Below are 15,755 nucleotides of genomic sequence, written 5' to 3'. Positions count from 1 at the left end.
AAAAAAAAAAAAAAAAAAAATGGACTTTTTCCTATTAGGAACTAATTGTCTTTAGGACTCTGAAACCAACCAGTTACGTGCAAGGGGACAAGGCCACAGTGGTGAATACAGGAACCACTTTTGTCCAAGATAGAAATCCTTTGTCACAGCTCCATGGTGTGGCTTCCAGGGCCCTGCAAGGAATGGGCCCATTTATCATAGTCTCCACATTCAAGCTCCGAGCTATGGCTTCCTACCAGGTGTTTACAGTCCCATTCCACCTCCTCCTCCAGCAGTTTATCAGTCAAGAGTGATTTTTGCCATATTGTTGCCTAATAAATGAATTACACATTCAAACTTTATCAGATTTCCAGAGGAAAACCTAGGTTAGTCCAAGGTCAAATTTATCCATAGGAAAAAAGAAAGGGTTTTCTTTACCCTTTATTCGCAATATATTTTCCCCTGAAAAATTGCTAATGAGTTCACTGCAATGGTTATCTTGTGCCCCAGTGACAGGATTTTCCTTTTTGTGCCAATTTATGCCTACTTGTAAGCTGAACTGACTTATGGAATTGAGTTTAAAGTTCCCATATTGCCAACCTTGTGTCTTAATTGAACTAGTCTTCAGAAAAACTGGATGTTTTCCAAAAAATAACTGGACAGCTTACTTCCCTAGTAACAATGCGTCAGTTTGACCACCCTCATATTGTGAAGCTGATTGGAGTCATCACAGAGAACCCCGTCTGGATAATCATGGAGCTGTGCACACTCGGAGAGGTACTGTGATCCCCAAATTTTACCTTCTGTCTGGTCACAATGACTAAACAGTAGTCTCATGCTTCATAATCATTAAGTCTACACTCAGTGTTTGATATCTTTTGTTTAAGAAAGGGAAGTAGTATACAGTTTATATCTTGGATTTTCAGGCAAATTCTGATCTAGAGTATATGTTGTTATGGTTTCGGTTCAGAGAATACTGGTATAAATATCTTCATTAAAGTCCCAAATAATTCCTTCACACAATACTGGCAGCAGTATTTTCCCCAACCAAATGTTATATCAGGACTAGTAGCAACACGTGACCAAGTGGTTCTTTTTTACTCTCTGGTGCCATTGCCTAAAGAGCTGGCCCCATGATTTGAGGATGAAAAAAGCAATGTTAATGGAGTTTGGGTAAATTAATGCTGAAAATCTAAATCTAAATGCTGTAAATCTAAACATTTCCTTAATCTTTTTGAGAATTCACTTTGCAATGTCTTTTAGACCAACTGGTATTACTCATAGTTTCTTTTAACACATTAACTGCCATGTGAGTTGTATTTAGCTCACGCTAGTTTTGAGCCCAGGGCCTCATGAGACGTATGTGACTCACATCTCTTTAGCCACGTGAACTGTTTTTCAAGTTGCATATAACTCACACCAGAAAACAATAAAAAATAATAAATTTTCTTTAAATTAGAGAGTGTCATTTTGTTTTTGAAGTTTTTATTCTGTTTTCATAAACACTGTGGCCCCAAGGAAAAAAATTTTTTTTCTAGTGTGTTAGTCAGTGTGTTAAAAATGTGAATTAGAAAAGCTGGGTGCAGTGGCTCATGCCTGTAATCCCAGTGAGCCAGGAGGCTGAGGTGGGAGGATCACTTGAGCCCAGGAGTTCAAGACTGCAGTGAGCTATGATCGTGCCGAGCAACAGAGCAAGACCCCGTGTCTTTGACAAAAAAAAAAAAAAGAAATGTTACAGAATAGCTCTCTTTGACTTTCTCCAGAATATAGAAACTCTTTAATCAGTACCTCACCATCAGCAATCACCTGGAACCTTGTTAGAAATGCAAATTTTCATTCCCCACATTGGGCCTGCTGAATCAGGCACTCCAGGCTGGACAGATGGGGGCCAGCCAGCACTGTTTTTATCAGCTAAACATCTCTTCTTCTTCCTCTGCCCTACATTTCCAAATCAAATGGATTATTTCTGTGTATTTTTTGTTCACAGTATTTTTCTGCTTTTGCTTTTGGAGAGTTTGCTAATTCTTCTGGCTTAAAAATTATTGCTAAATGTTTCTCTTTCATTTATTTGTAGAATTAGGGTATTGAATTTATCTGCCTTTTTTTGTCATGTTAGCGTTTAGCTGAATTAGTGTCAGTGATGATCAGAACTAGTTAGGCCAATGGGCTAAATACCCAACATGTGACTGTTTTGCCCTTTTGCATACCAGACTTCATGCAGGAGGAAGAGAGGGAGAATACCTTCTGTCTTTCCCTTCTCCTCATTACTTTATCCTTACAACTTCCCAAAGACACAATAAGGTTTGAAGTGGAGGTGTATTAGGCTTATTTCAATAATAATCAGATCTTTTTGTCCTCCAGCTTTTATTATTTAGTAGTAATTTATAGTGTGCTTTTATTCCTTCCCTTGACATACATCTTTCTACATATTTTTAGGAATTTGTCTATAGTCCAAAAGATTTTAATTTTAAAATAGGATTTTAAATAAAGAATGATTAACTGTAATTCCAGAGTTAAAAATGTTTAATTTGTTACACTTTCTTTTATTAAGGGAAAATTGGTGCCATTTTCTTATTATTAAAAAGGTGTTTGGAAATGGTTGGCATTGTCATTGAATGTAGCTTTTTTGTTACTGATTTCTATTCTCTGTTACTAATTCTTTTTCTTTTTTATCTTGGCCACTGTTCCAAAAGCTGAGGTCATTTTTGCAAGTAAGGAAATACAGTTTGGATCTAGCATCTTTGATCCTGTATGCCTATCAGCTTAGTACGGCTCTTGCGTATCTAGAGAGCAAAAGATTTGTACACAGGTAAGATACAATCATAAAGTTGTTAAGTTGCCTCCTAAGCAGGGGTAGTTATGTTCTATGAGACTGAACTGCCATAACATATTAATACACATATTAAAGGATTTTTCCACTTATGGAGTTTGAAACATGTTGTGATACCCTTGGGTCATTTATGTTTTACACACATACTATTGAGAGCCTGTACTTGGCACTGGAGCAGTGAACATGTCGAAATGACCCCGAGGACCTTCCAGGATACCAGTCTTAAAAGTGATGTCTGTTGGCGAGAATTTCTATTAATATCTACAGCCCAAGTCTCTGAGTGCAAGTGAAAGCCCTTACACTTTATTTGCCAAATATTATATTAGAGTTAGTGTTTTGTTAGCCAGTGTTAAACTACATTTAAAAAATAGGAAATAGGCCGGGCATGGTGGCTCACACTTGTAATCCTAGCACTCTCGGAGGCCAAGGCTGGAGGATTGCTTGAGTCCAGGAGTTTGAGGTTACAATGAGCTTTGCTGACACCATGGCACTCTAGCCTGGGCAACAGAGCAAGTCTCTGTCTCAAAAAAAAAAAAAAAAAAAAGAAATAAACAAAAACTATGTCTCTTAAAACAAAGAAAAAGAAAATCACATTAACAAAATCTTTTACAAGTGTTGAGAAGATAACTTTTATTTAATGAGATCTCTTTAGTGATTGCAAGGTTACAGACTGTGGTAGTGTATAACTATCAGTTAATACAGTTGGTAATATGAGTTTATGAAAAGTAATAAGGACTTTCATTATTTGAGAAACATTTTGCCATCATTCAAAATAATCATATTAATGAGTAAATATCTGCCAGAAAGAATATATATATATTTATATATGAAAAAAACATGTAATAAGTCAGTTTGTATTATATATAAACTGCCTTTCAAAAGTGTCTGTCAGTATGCCTTTATATAATACAGATGTGTTTATGTTTGTTTTTCTTGTGTTAAGATTTATTGTCTCAAATTCTTCTTTATCAGGGACATTGCTGCTCGGAATGTTCTGGTGTCCTCAAATGATTGTGTAAAATTAGGAGACTTTGGATTATCCCGATATATGGAAGATAGTACTTATTACAAAGGTAAGAAATCAGAGCAGTAACTAAGAAATAGATTCAAAATCTTTAATGTATTTGTATTCCTAAAAGAGGTATATTCTAATATGCTCAACTGATTTTTTACAGAGATGTAAAATCACTTCAGTGGGGGCAGGACAGCCTTTTCAATAATGGTGCTGGAGCAGTTAGATATCTCTAGGCAAAAAAGAAATGAACTTTAGATTTCACTTCATATTAACTCCAAAAGGATTATACTCAATTATAAAACATAAAACTTGAAGGAAAAAAACACAGGAGTAAATCTTTGGAATCTAGGACTAGGCAGAAGGTTGTTATTTGGCATCAAAAACAAGGATCCATAAAAGGAAAAAAAAAATTATAAATTGAACCTCATCAAAATTAGAAATTTTTATTCTGCAAAAGACTCTGTTGAAAGGATGAAAGAGAAGCTACAGAGTAGGAGAATATGCCAACCAAATATCTGACAAAGAACTAGTATCTAGAGAACTCTCAAAATTCAATGGGGGAAAAAAGAATGCCGTTAGAAAATGGGCAAAAGATAGAAAGAGACATTTCACTAAAGAGGTTATGTGAATGACACATAAGCACGTGAAAATGTAGTTGTTCAACGTGTTTATCTACTAGGGAAATGCAAATTAAGACCACGAGGTAACACTCACTACACACCTATCAGAACTGGTATAAAAAACAGTGATAATACCAAATGCTGACAAAGATGCAGAGAAGCTAAGTTACTCATAAATTGCTAGTGGGAATGTAAAATGGTAATGCCATTCTGGAAAAGAATTTGGCAAATTCTTAAAAAACTAAACATGCAGCTACCATATGACCCACCAGTTCCATTCCTAGACATTTGTCCCAGAGAAATGAAAACTTATGTTTGCACAAAACCTGTACTAAAATGTTAATTGCAATTTCATTTGTAATAGCCCAAAAATTGGAATCAATCCAGATGTTCTTCAACCAGTAGACACAGTCATCTCACAGCAGATGCCTCTGTAAAAGGGGTCTGACTTGAAAAATCTCCAGTCTGCTCACTCCATCAACTTTGACCCATTAGTTTTTTAACTGAAAGCTAGCTCATGAATTTTTTTTACTTTTGCTAATCTTGGAATCATACTGAATTGTTTCTCCATATTATTATTGAACAAATATTTTTATTAATGTTTTCATATTCGTAGAATTTCAGCTAAGGTTTGGATTAATCCATATCATGTTATTAGTATATGTACTATTATTACTACCATTTTACAGAGGCCAGTTTTTTCTTAGTGTGTGTGATTTTTGTATTGCAGCAAAATGAGCCCAGAATTTTACATATAAATCTAGTTCTTTTATTTTATACTATATCTCGTAACTATCATCTCAGAAAGGTTAACAAGTGTAAATTCTGTTAGGCTATGGGAAAATAACTGCTAAAGGTTAAGGGATTCTTCAAAGTGTTCCTCTTTCTAAGAATTCTAATAGTCTTCAGAGGCAGCTCATTGCTTATAGAAGAAAGTCCAGTCCCAGCTTCCCCTGTCCAAGCCCCTGTGAACCAGGATGCCTACTCCTGTGCCCTGCCCCCAGCCCACTCCTTCCACTTTCATGTGTCCTCTCTCTGCAGCCTTCCCTGGCCACCCTCTCAGTCACTGTTTCCCCTCCACTTCTGGGATACTTGGCTTGTATTCAATATCTCTATTACACTTTGTACCAGATTTGAGTATACTTCTGTGTCTACCTTTTAGAATGAGAATTCTTTGATGAAAGGCACTGATTGTTCACCTTGGGAACTCAGCAGTTAGACGAATATTTACTAAGGTTGTGAGTTGTTTGCCTTTGTGGCACAAAGATGACTTTTTAGGCCTACAAAGAGGGCTGATTTTAGGCTTCCCTAAAGAAATGATCTTTCTCATCCTATTATCCCTTCTTGTTATCCACATGCTGGTAAAGATACAGTCAATCTCGATTATCCGTGTAGTCTGTATTTGTGCATTCATCTAGTGGCTAAAATTTGTTTCTAACCCCCCAAATCAGTACTCAAGGTGCTGTACAGAGCAGCAAAAAAATTGAGTGTCCCTGAAACGCCCATTCCCAGCTGAGGTCCAACAAGGCAGCACTCTCCCTCCTGTCTCAGCCAGGTTGCGAGGGGGCAGCACAGAGCCTGCAGCTTAGGCTCCAGCCAGTTGGAGGGGGCTTGAATCCCAACTCTGGTTCCTGTTAGTGGGTGGCCTCAGGCAAATTACTTAACACATTTTCTTTTTTCTTTTTTTAATATTTTACTGCCCACGTTGTTATGACTACTTAACACATTTTCTAAAGAAAAAAGAACCCACCAGAGTGGGTTATTTTAGGATTTAACATTGTAATTTATGTGAAATCTGTGTTATGGTTTACAGATTTCTCCTAGGAGCAGGGGTTCTGTGTTTGCAATGACTTTATAGAACATAACTACTACCAGTGAGAATCAACCATCCACTATTTATTATTAGCAGAACGTTTGTGGAGCAAGGGCTCTAACCCATAGATGAGGATCTGCTCTGCTGAATTGTGAAACCTTCTGTAATGGAGCTGCAAGCTAATACTTCTGGTAGCCTGGGTTTGCTCCACCTCCCTGCTCCCCACCCCTCTATAGAGGGAAGGGCATCGTTATTTCTCTACTCTCATCTAACCGCTCTTCACCCCCAAATAACCACAAAACATCAAGGAAATGAAAAGTAGTTCTCCCAAAGAAATGGGAATTCCAAGGGGTCAAATGGTTGAAGCATTTTATTTCAATACTGAAAATCTCAGTCTAGCTCTGTTAGATTCTTAGCAGGGAACAGGGAAAATTTATTTTCTAAAATTAATCTTCTAGCTTCCAAAGGAAAATTGCCTATTAAATGGATGGCTCCAGAGTCAATCAATTTTCGACGTTTTACCTCAGCTAGTGACGTGTGGATGTTTGGTGAGTATTTCTTAAAGTTTTGTGTTTTTTTAAACTTATATTTTATATATTATACAAAATTAACGTAACATTATCTCTTCAGAAAATGTAGGTTGATTTACCTTCCCTAACCTGACCAATTCCTTCCTCAGACTTCTTTGGTTCACTTGGCAAATAGTTTTTGGCATCTCCTGTGCTTCAGCTTCTGGACATGGCTTCTATAACGGTCCGTTGTTCAATGCGCCAGCTCCTTCCATCACTCTTCCTTGTCGTTCCCTTTGCTGTCTCTTTCTCCCTCACGGGGAGATATCTTGTGTGTTCCCTCCTTTCTCGCCTCTCTTTCCTTTTGCCATCTCATTCATTCCTTTAATGTAAATGACTTTAACAGTTAACATATCTGTCTGACTCTGGCGGCCTCTCCAATCCAGAGTCTTTACAATCGTATTTCATCTCTTCATTCTGGAATCTGACTGCCTTCCCGACTTGTCTCAAGGCTTGGAAGTTCGATCCTTCGTCCTCTGTGGCTTCTCCTTCTTTGATATCTGATCTGTCCCTCCTGCCTACTCCAAGATAGTCATCATCCTCCTCTTGCTCTGTGGTTATTGTAGTACCTCCCAGATGGGATAAAAGCCCAGCTTTAATTAGTCCTACATTACTTATTCAAACTACTTTATCCAAATTTTAAAATTACTCTTTTTAACGTGGACGGCACTCCCCTCCACCTCACCCCTCACCTTTCCTGGTGGTGTTCCTTCTACCTGGAGTGCCTTATCCTTACACCCTCTCCTCCAACTGAAATCCTATCTAACCTTCAAGATCCACTGTAAATGTTCCCTCTTCCATGAAGCCTTATGTAGTAGGTATCTCAACCAGACATAAAGGCTCTTTCTCTACATTCTCTATATTTTCTGTCTTCATCATAACACTCGTGTTGATCCTGTAGTCTTGTGTGCATGTTATCTTTGCTTTAGAGGAGATGCCCTGTTAAACTCATGTACCTTTTTCTCCTGTAAATAAAAATATATTTATCAAGTATTCTTATTGTTTTCTTATGTTTACTTGCTATTAATTCTTAATAGCCATGTAGTGCCCTAATCGATAATTAGGTAAAGGAAACAACTTTCAAGTAGAACAGAATATGCATGACATGATTAGAAAAGGCTCTGAAGTCCAGTTGATGTGATTTCAAATCCCAAGGCTTCAATTACTAGCTGTGTAACCTGTGGAGCAAGTTACTTAGCCTCTTAACAACATTTCATATTTCAAAGATTCTAAGATGCCTATTTTTAAACATTTTAGCATTTCTAGAACTAAGATGTATCTTAAAATCAGGGGCATTTTACAATAATAAAATAACTGTTGATAATTGGGCATTTTTTAATGCAGTTTCCCTTCTCTGCTCTCATGTGGACTTTGCTTATTTTGTCTGTATTATTGTTACTTTGATGTCCACATGAGTTTAAAAGAGTTCTTTTGGTAAGAATAAAGTAAAAATTCTAAGGGGTAAGAAAGGACTGTGTCATAATTTAGTTATCAGCATTCTCCCTGGGTTTTTTTTTTTGTGTGTGTGTCATATATTGTTTTTTTAATAATTAGGGGATCTGTATTTAAAGAAAAATAAGGTTATTCTGAGAATTAAGGATAATATATCTAAATTTCAAAGAAGGGTACCAGGGACATGTTAAGTTCTCAAGAAACGATACCCAGTGTTATTACTCATAATATTGTCATAACTTCTGGTGAGAAAAATAGCACTAAGGCATTATTTTTGTCAAACTCTTTACTTTGAAATTCTTGGATTTTTGGCTAACTCACATTAAGGTGGTAATATGCCTTCCCTCCTTTCAGGCAGATACCATTCTAGGTACTAAAGATATAAAAATAAAGTCACAGTTTCTCTCAAGGCACCAGTTGTACAGTGTATGTTTTATGATAGAATAGATTTGAAATGACAGTAACTTTTCCAGGTGGAGTCTCAGAAAAAGCGTTATAGAGAACTACATTACAAGTGTACCTACAAAGAAGAGCGTTTGTGAGGAAGAAACAGGCATTAAACACAGAGAATGTAACACAAAGGCATGTTTGTGGCATGTTCAGAAGATGCCAGGAGCCCAGAGTGTCCACAGTGTAGAGTAGTGACTATAAAGTGCTAGGGGGAAACATCTACCATTGCGGCCAGTCTATTTTCTCTGTTTCCTTTTCATTGCATTATATGGTCATCATTGTTAGTTTTAGGAGTTTTTGTTTTAAAGGTGAATTCTTAAGGATTATTTAGAAGATATTAAGAAAGTGTTTGATTTCCCAAGGGTTGAATGCAGGTGAATTTTTTAGCTCACATTGTGGCATTCGTGGAGAAAATCTCTGCAGCCCAGAGTAGTCCACAACTTTCCTGTGGGAAATCAGTGACTGATTCCTGGATAAACCGTATAAAAATCATGCCATTATGCACCCTAGGCAAGGACGGGTCAACCTTGTTAAGAGAGGCATTTTAAGGGAACTGAGTTTTCTAAAACCCTAAGACTTAAATTTTAGGATTTTCTTTATTGGGCCTTAGGTCAGCTGCTGTAATTATAAATAAGTTGGAGTGAAGACAAGAGGGGGATCTAAAATTCATTTAGTTTTTTTTTTGAGACATGGTCTCACTCCGTCACCCAGGCTGGAGTGCAGTGGTGTGCTCACAGCTCACTGCAACCTGGAACTCCTGGGCTTGAGATCCTCCTGCCTCAGCCTCCCGAGTAGCTGGGACTACAGGTGTGCACCACCACGCCCAGCTAATTTTTCTATTTTTTGTAGAAATGAAGTCTCTCTATGTTGTTCAGGCTGGTCTCGAACTCCTGACCTCAAGCAGTCTTCCTGTCTGGGCCTCCCAAAGAATTACAGATGTGAGCCACTGCACCTGACACATTCAGCTTTTTTTTTTTTTTTTGAGACAGAGTCTTACTCTTTTGCCCGGGCTAGAATGAGTGCCATGGCGTCAGCCCAGCTCACAGCAACCTCAAACTCCTGGGCTCAAGCAATCCTTCTGCCTCAGCCTCCCAAGTAGCTGGGACTACTGGCATGTGCCACCATGCCCAGCTAATTTTTTCTATATATTTTTAGTTGTCCAATTAATTTCTTTCTAATTTTAGTAGAGACGGGGTCTCGCTCTTGCTCAGGCTGGTTTCCAACTCCTGAGCTCAAACAATCCGCCCGCCTCGGCCTCCCGGAGAGCTAGGATTACAGGCGTGAGCCACCGCGCCCGGCCACATTCAGCTTATTTTGAACTGGTTCATTAAGCCTTGAAGTATTACTGTGGCTGGTGGGCCATTTTCTAATGTAGGATTTTCAGGGAAATAAACTTCTGAGAAAAATTATGACTTTTTCCTCAATGATAATTCAACATTTCATTTTTCACATTAAATCATTATTGCTGTCCTTATTTTATAATAGAATGAATTGAATGCTGCTTTGGTTAGATGATTTGGCCAAAATTTCACAGCTGGTACTCTAGTGCCAACTATAACATTATTCCTGAAGCCTGGGAATTACGCTTTCAATGCTGAGTTCACTGTTATGTTTTATTTCTACTTCACAGGTGTATGTATGTGGGAAATACTGATGCATGGTGTGAAGCCTTTTCAAGGAGTGAAGAACAATGATGTGATTGGTCGAATTGAAAATGGGGAAAGATTACCGATGCCTCCAAATTGTCCTCCTACCCTCTACAGCCTTATGACCAAATGCTGGGCTTATGACCCCAGCAGGCGGCCCAGGTTTACTGAACTTAAAGCTCAGCTCAGGTAAGAGTGGGGGTAGAGAGGGCTGGGTTGGGGGCAGATCATGCTGCTTCTCCTTGCAGTAATAGCATCTTATAGTCATTTCATCAGTATGTCTAAGGCTGAACTATTTTTTGTTTAAAGTTGATTTGCATTTCTTTGTGCCTTGCTAAAGTTGTAAGTAAATTATATCTTAATAAAGTTCTGATTATCATCAAATGTCTCTCCCCTAGCTTCTGACTGAACATGGCTTATAAGTCCTGTAATAATGTAGTCCCTGCTTACTTCTCCAATCTCATCTCACACAGCCCCTTCATCTCCCTGACACTTCATGCTCCAGCAATACCTAAATACTTATAATTCTCCTGACACACTCACTATGCTATTTTCTTTCCCTGAAATGCCTTTCCTCACTTTTGCCACCTGATAAACTCCTATTCAGTTTTCAGAATCTAGCTCAGATGTTACTTCCTTCAGAAAACCTTCCTAATCAGCCGACCTCCAAAGAGATAGCCACTCTTTTGGCACCTTTTGAATACTTTTGTTATTAGAGTTTAAACATTCATTGCTTGTTTAAGCGTGGCTCCTGCTTTGTGCCAGGCACTGTTAGACCCCCAAACCTCTCCTGGAAGGAGCACACAGGACCCTTTAGCGTTCTGAATCCCTGTGAGAAATGTGCACAGTCTGCCCTGTCACCTGGCCTGGAGAGGGTCTGGTTTGCTTGTCTGTGTCCCTGGCTAGACTCAGAGCTCTTGCTCGGTTCGGCATCACTGTCTTGCCCATTTCTATAGCCCCAGTACCAAGCTCAGGACCTGTCACCATGTAAGTGCTCAATAAACATTTGTTGAATTGAATTGAATGAGGGTTCAGAGTGAGACTTAGTATTCTAATAAACAAGATATTATAATGTAGTACATAGGTATGAGGAGCTTAATTATGTAAACAGCAACATGGCTCAATGTGTGCTGTATCACCTGTTTTCGCATTTAGGGACTTCCTTTATTTTATGTGGGTTTTCTTTTTTTCACTTGCTACATTTTAGTTTTTTTTTCATTAAACTCACCAAATATCAGGGTCCAAAATACCCTGAAAGCCCATCTGGCCTAACCTTCTCACCACATCTTTAGGCAGCTCAACCTGCTAGACAAGATTCCTTATAAGGAGAGTATCTCCCGGAAGAATGAAGACCCCTAGTGTGGAAGATTCATTCAGTCTGCGAATGCTTGCTAAGCACCTTCAGTGTTCTAAGCTAGGTTCTATGGGTTCAACAGCGAACAGCACAATCCCTGCCTCCAGAGAGTTTAAAGTCTGGTGGCAGAGACACAGGCATCAACTGTTATTTACAATACAGTGAGTACCACACTCTGAAAGATCAGCCACATTTGTTGGCCCCAGTAGCTCTGCCTGACTCCACTTCCTAGAAGCCCATAAAACAATTATACTCTGCCTTTCACATGGCCTTTCACATGGTCAGGTATTTCTAGACAGCTTCCTTATCTCCTATCAGTTTTCTTCAAGCTAAAAATCTACAGTTTCTTAATTTCTCATATAACTTAATTACATATTCTTTCACTATGACAGCTGGTTTCGAACATGCTTTATTTCATGTTTTGCTCATAAATTTTTTCCTCCTCGATCTTTTCCTCAGAATTTGATAGATCCTGTCCTTAAAATTATTCCCCTTTCTGATACCAGTTCTGTTACACTTTCTCCCTGACATCTCCTTCACCTCACTGACTTGGCGTTTCTCCACCATTATTAGAAGTATTAACCGAATTTCTGTTCTTAGCCTCTTATTTTGTTTTCCTGTTCTCTCAGTACCTTTCCTGGATTGTCTAACCTATTCACATGGCTTTGCTTCTCACCTCTATCTTTTTCTTTGGTCCTGTCCTTTTCTGATGAGTCCTAAACCTACATTTTAAGTTACTGGCTAGGCATCATGTTTATCCAAAACACAAACTGTTAAACCAGCTCTTCTCACCTCCTGCAGGTTAGAATGGCACCTTTATCTTCATCGCTATCTGGGAGTCATGCTTCATTCCTTTCCCTCCTCTGCCCAGGCTCCTCTCCCATCTGTGTGGCATAACTGGCTTAGTCAGTCTTCCTGAAACATCACTATGGAAAAATAACTCCCTTGTTCAAAACAAGTTTCAGTGGGTTCCTGTCACCTCTTATGTCTAGGTAAAGGCTTCTAGGGTGCCATTTAGGCCTCCTTCCATTATAGGCTGAGGGTGTTTTCCCATCCTTTTCACACACTTTGGCCAGACTAACCCCCTCTTGGCCTAGGATGCCTACTGCTCCATCTGGGAGCTCCTACCCATCTTCATTGGCTTCCTTCATGCACTGGCTCTTCTGGGACTTAACGGCAGACTAGCTCCACCCTCTGTCTTCAGAGCTCTTTGCTCTTGTCAGGCTTATCCTACGCTGCCACGTGTGACTGCAGCCCATGTTCAATTCAGTTTGACAAACACTGTTGAGCACCTCCAGTAGCTGAGCCTGGTGCTAGTCACTGGGGCAAAGATGACTAAAACACTTTTCCTGCCCTCGAGGAGCTCACAGTCTAGTATGTCTCATCCCCTACTAGACTGAGGCTCCTTGAGGACAGGGATAGTCATACTCACCTCGGGGCTGCCCGCACCTCCAGGCCAGGAGCCTAGATTCATAGCTTAGGGCATGTAAGCTAGTCTTCACATTAATTTAAGGAATGCTTCCTTTGGTAAATTAGCTCCAAAAACTACCAACATGTATTTTTAAAACTACATATAATTACTTTTAAAATGTACCTATACTATAATTGATGGATATTTTCTTGTACACAATTAGCACAGGTAATTGAGCATTCATTTATTCTATATTCTGTTTCAGTCAGAAATGAAGTTTAACTTTGCATTTTGAACATTTATAATATGGCTACCAAATAGGCCAATAAACTGTAACTGTATAATATAATAGTTTGCTTGGACATTTACATGTAATAATATATCACAATAATTAAATAAACTTTTTAAAAGTTTTTCAAAATTTTTATTATTTCAAGGATTTTTAACAAAGAAATAATAAAGTTTGGATAGCCTTTACCCACACCATGGTAGTTAAAAGTATTTCCCAAATCTCATTCTACTTCTCTACCTTAAAAGAAAATTTTGCAAGTAGACTCAAATTACTGTGGGAGTCCACTCATCTTTAACTGGACTATGTATTCATTTTTGACTACATTAGTTGAGACAAATGACTTTCGGTGTGAAGCTTGTTAGGCAAAGTCATAGGAAAATTACTTTGGTCATACTTTCATGAGGTGATCTCTGTGACTCATGGAACCTGTCCTCCTTACATCCTGTTTCCTCGTTCGTAGTTGTGAATTCATTGAAAAGTAGACTGAGATTAACCTGTAGGTAGCCTATTATCAAGTGTAAAAAATTCCTCAGTAGGAGCACTTTTAAGCATTCAACAGTGAAAATTTCTTGTAATAAGTACTCTAGCATTTTTTGTGCATTATGACTGGCAGGTTGTAAGAATACACTAAATATTTTTTGAGTGAAAAATCATTTAATCCCTAGTTAATTCAGTTAATTCTTTGTTAGGTACTATGCCAGGGAAACCATAATAAACAGCTTTAGTATTTGCCCTTTTGGAGCTTATGTTCAAAAATAGTATGTCTCCACGGTACTCTCCCTTGACTAAGGTATTTGTACCACTATTTTAAAAAAGAACGTCAGTTTTATCTCAGATTAGAGAAATGTTTTAAATTAATGTTAAATTTCTTAAATACTTTCTTAGACAAAAGCAATAAACAAAATTATCAATTTAAAGTTTGTGCCATGATTTTTGTATATTTTTAAACTTTTCATTGAGGTATAATAAGCACTCCAAGAAGTGAACAGCTCAGTGAATTTTCACAAATTGGACATAACATGTAACCAGCATCCAAAACAAGAAAATAACACTATCAGCATCTCAGAAATCTGCCACAAACCCCTTTCCAATCATTGTTCAGCCACTGCAGGTAGCCACTGTCCTGACCATAGATTAGTTCTGCCTGTTTTTGAGCTTTACATAAATGGTACCGGTCAGTATGTACTTTTTATATATGATGCATTTTGCTCAACATTTGGCTTATGAGAAATCCATATTATTCATGTAGTTGTACTTCATTATCATTAGTGTATATTGTTCCATTTGTGAATATACCACAGTGTTTCTTCATTCTACTGTTGGTGGAGATTTGGGTCCTTTCTAATTTGGAGCTGTCAAGAATATTGCTCTGTTGAAGTATAAGGATATAGTTAGTGATATGTAAACAAATTTACCTGGACCTTTATGTTCTAAAGAACATCTTATATCCTTGGAACGTAGTGCTTGATTTTGAGTTGGTCTTCCATCACTGAGTTCTTTAAGAATATCTTTAGAACCAGTACCAATGTTCATTGATAGCAAATGTCCATCCTCTACAGTTAGCTGTTTTAGTTATACCATTAAAATAACTAACAGTTATTGAGTACTTTCTGTTGCCAGACATTCTGCCATGAACTATCATACCTTAATCCTCACAGTCATTGGAGATGTAGGTAGTATCTTCATCATCAGTTTATAACTGAGGAGACTGAAACTATGTGTAATGCCCCGACCTAAGAGTACTGAGCAGGAATTCAAGGCAAGTTCATCTGAGTCCAGAGGTCAAGCTGTGAGCTGTCACATTCTACAGCCTTGATATTAGATGGCTAGAAGTCATTAAGTGTACCATCTTACAATTGGGACTTGTAAGCAAGTTATTAATACTGTTTAGTTAAAAAGGAAATAAAAAAGAAAGAGGCCAGGCGCAGTGGCTCACACCTGTAATTCTAGCACTCTGAGAGGCCGAGGCGGGCGGATCATTTGAGCTCAGGAGTTCGACCAGCCTGAGCAAGAGCTAGACCCCGTCTCTACTAAAAGAAATAGAAAGAAATTAGCTGGACCACTAAAAATACATAGAAAAAATTAGCCAGGCGTGGTGGCGCATGCCTGTAGTCCCAGCTACTCGGGAGGCTGAGGCAGTAGGATCACTTGAGCCCAGGAGTTTGAGGTTGCTGTGAGCTAGGCTACGCCATGGCACTCTAGGCGGGGCAACAGAGTGAGACTCTGTCTCAAAAAAGGAAGGAGGGAAGGAGGGAGGGAGGGAGGAAACATACTATTACATAGAATTCCTGAAGCCGGTTTTCTTGCATTGTTCAAAGTCCCCA

At 38.4% G+C, this 15,755-nt stretch overlaps 1 protein-coding gene across 1 annotated transcript in view; it reads left to right on the top strand.

Annotated features, from left to right (window-relative positions):
* PTK2 (protein tyrosine kinase 2) overlaps positions 1–15,755 on the top strand; it is a 235,961-nt gene that overhangs the window by 160,146 nt on the left and 60,060 nt on the right. Inside the window, exons 16-20 of the mRNA XM_012648123.1 lie at positions 643–756; positions 2,673–2,788; positions 3,782–3,882; positions 6,716–6,805; positions 10,359–10,563. Coding sequence (XP_012503577.1) covers positions 643–756; positions 2,673–2,788; positions 3,782–3,882; positions 6,716–6,805; positions 10,359–10,563 — 626 coding nt within the window. The remainder of the gene's footprint in view (positions 1–642; positions 757–2,672; positions 2,789–3,781; positions 3,883–6,715; positions 6,806–10,358; positions 10,564–15,755) is intronic.

This window comes from Propithecus coquereli, unplaced genomic scaffold (genome assembly GCF_000956105.1).
Source record: "Propithecus coquereli isolate 6110/MARCELLA unplaced genomic scaffold, Pcoq_1.0 Scaffold28, whole genome shotgun sequence".
Taxonomy (NCBI): Eukaryota; Metazoa; Chordata; class Mammalia; order Primates; family Indriidae; genus Propithecus; species Propithecus coquereli.
This window is presented reverse-complemented; position numbering and strand designations above follow the sequence as displayed.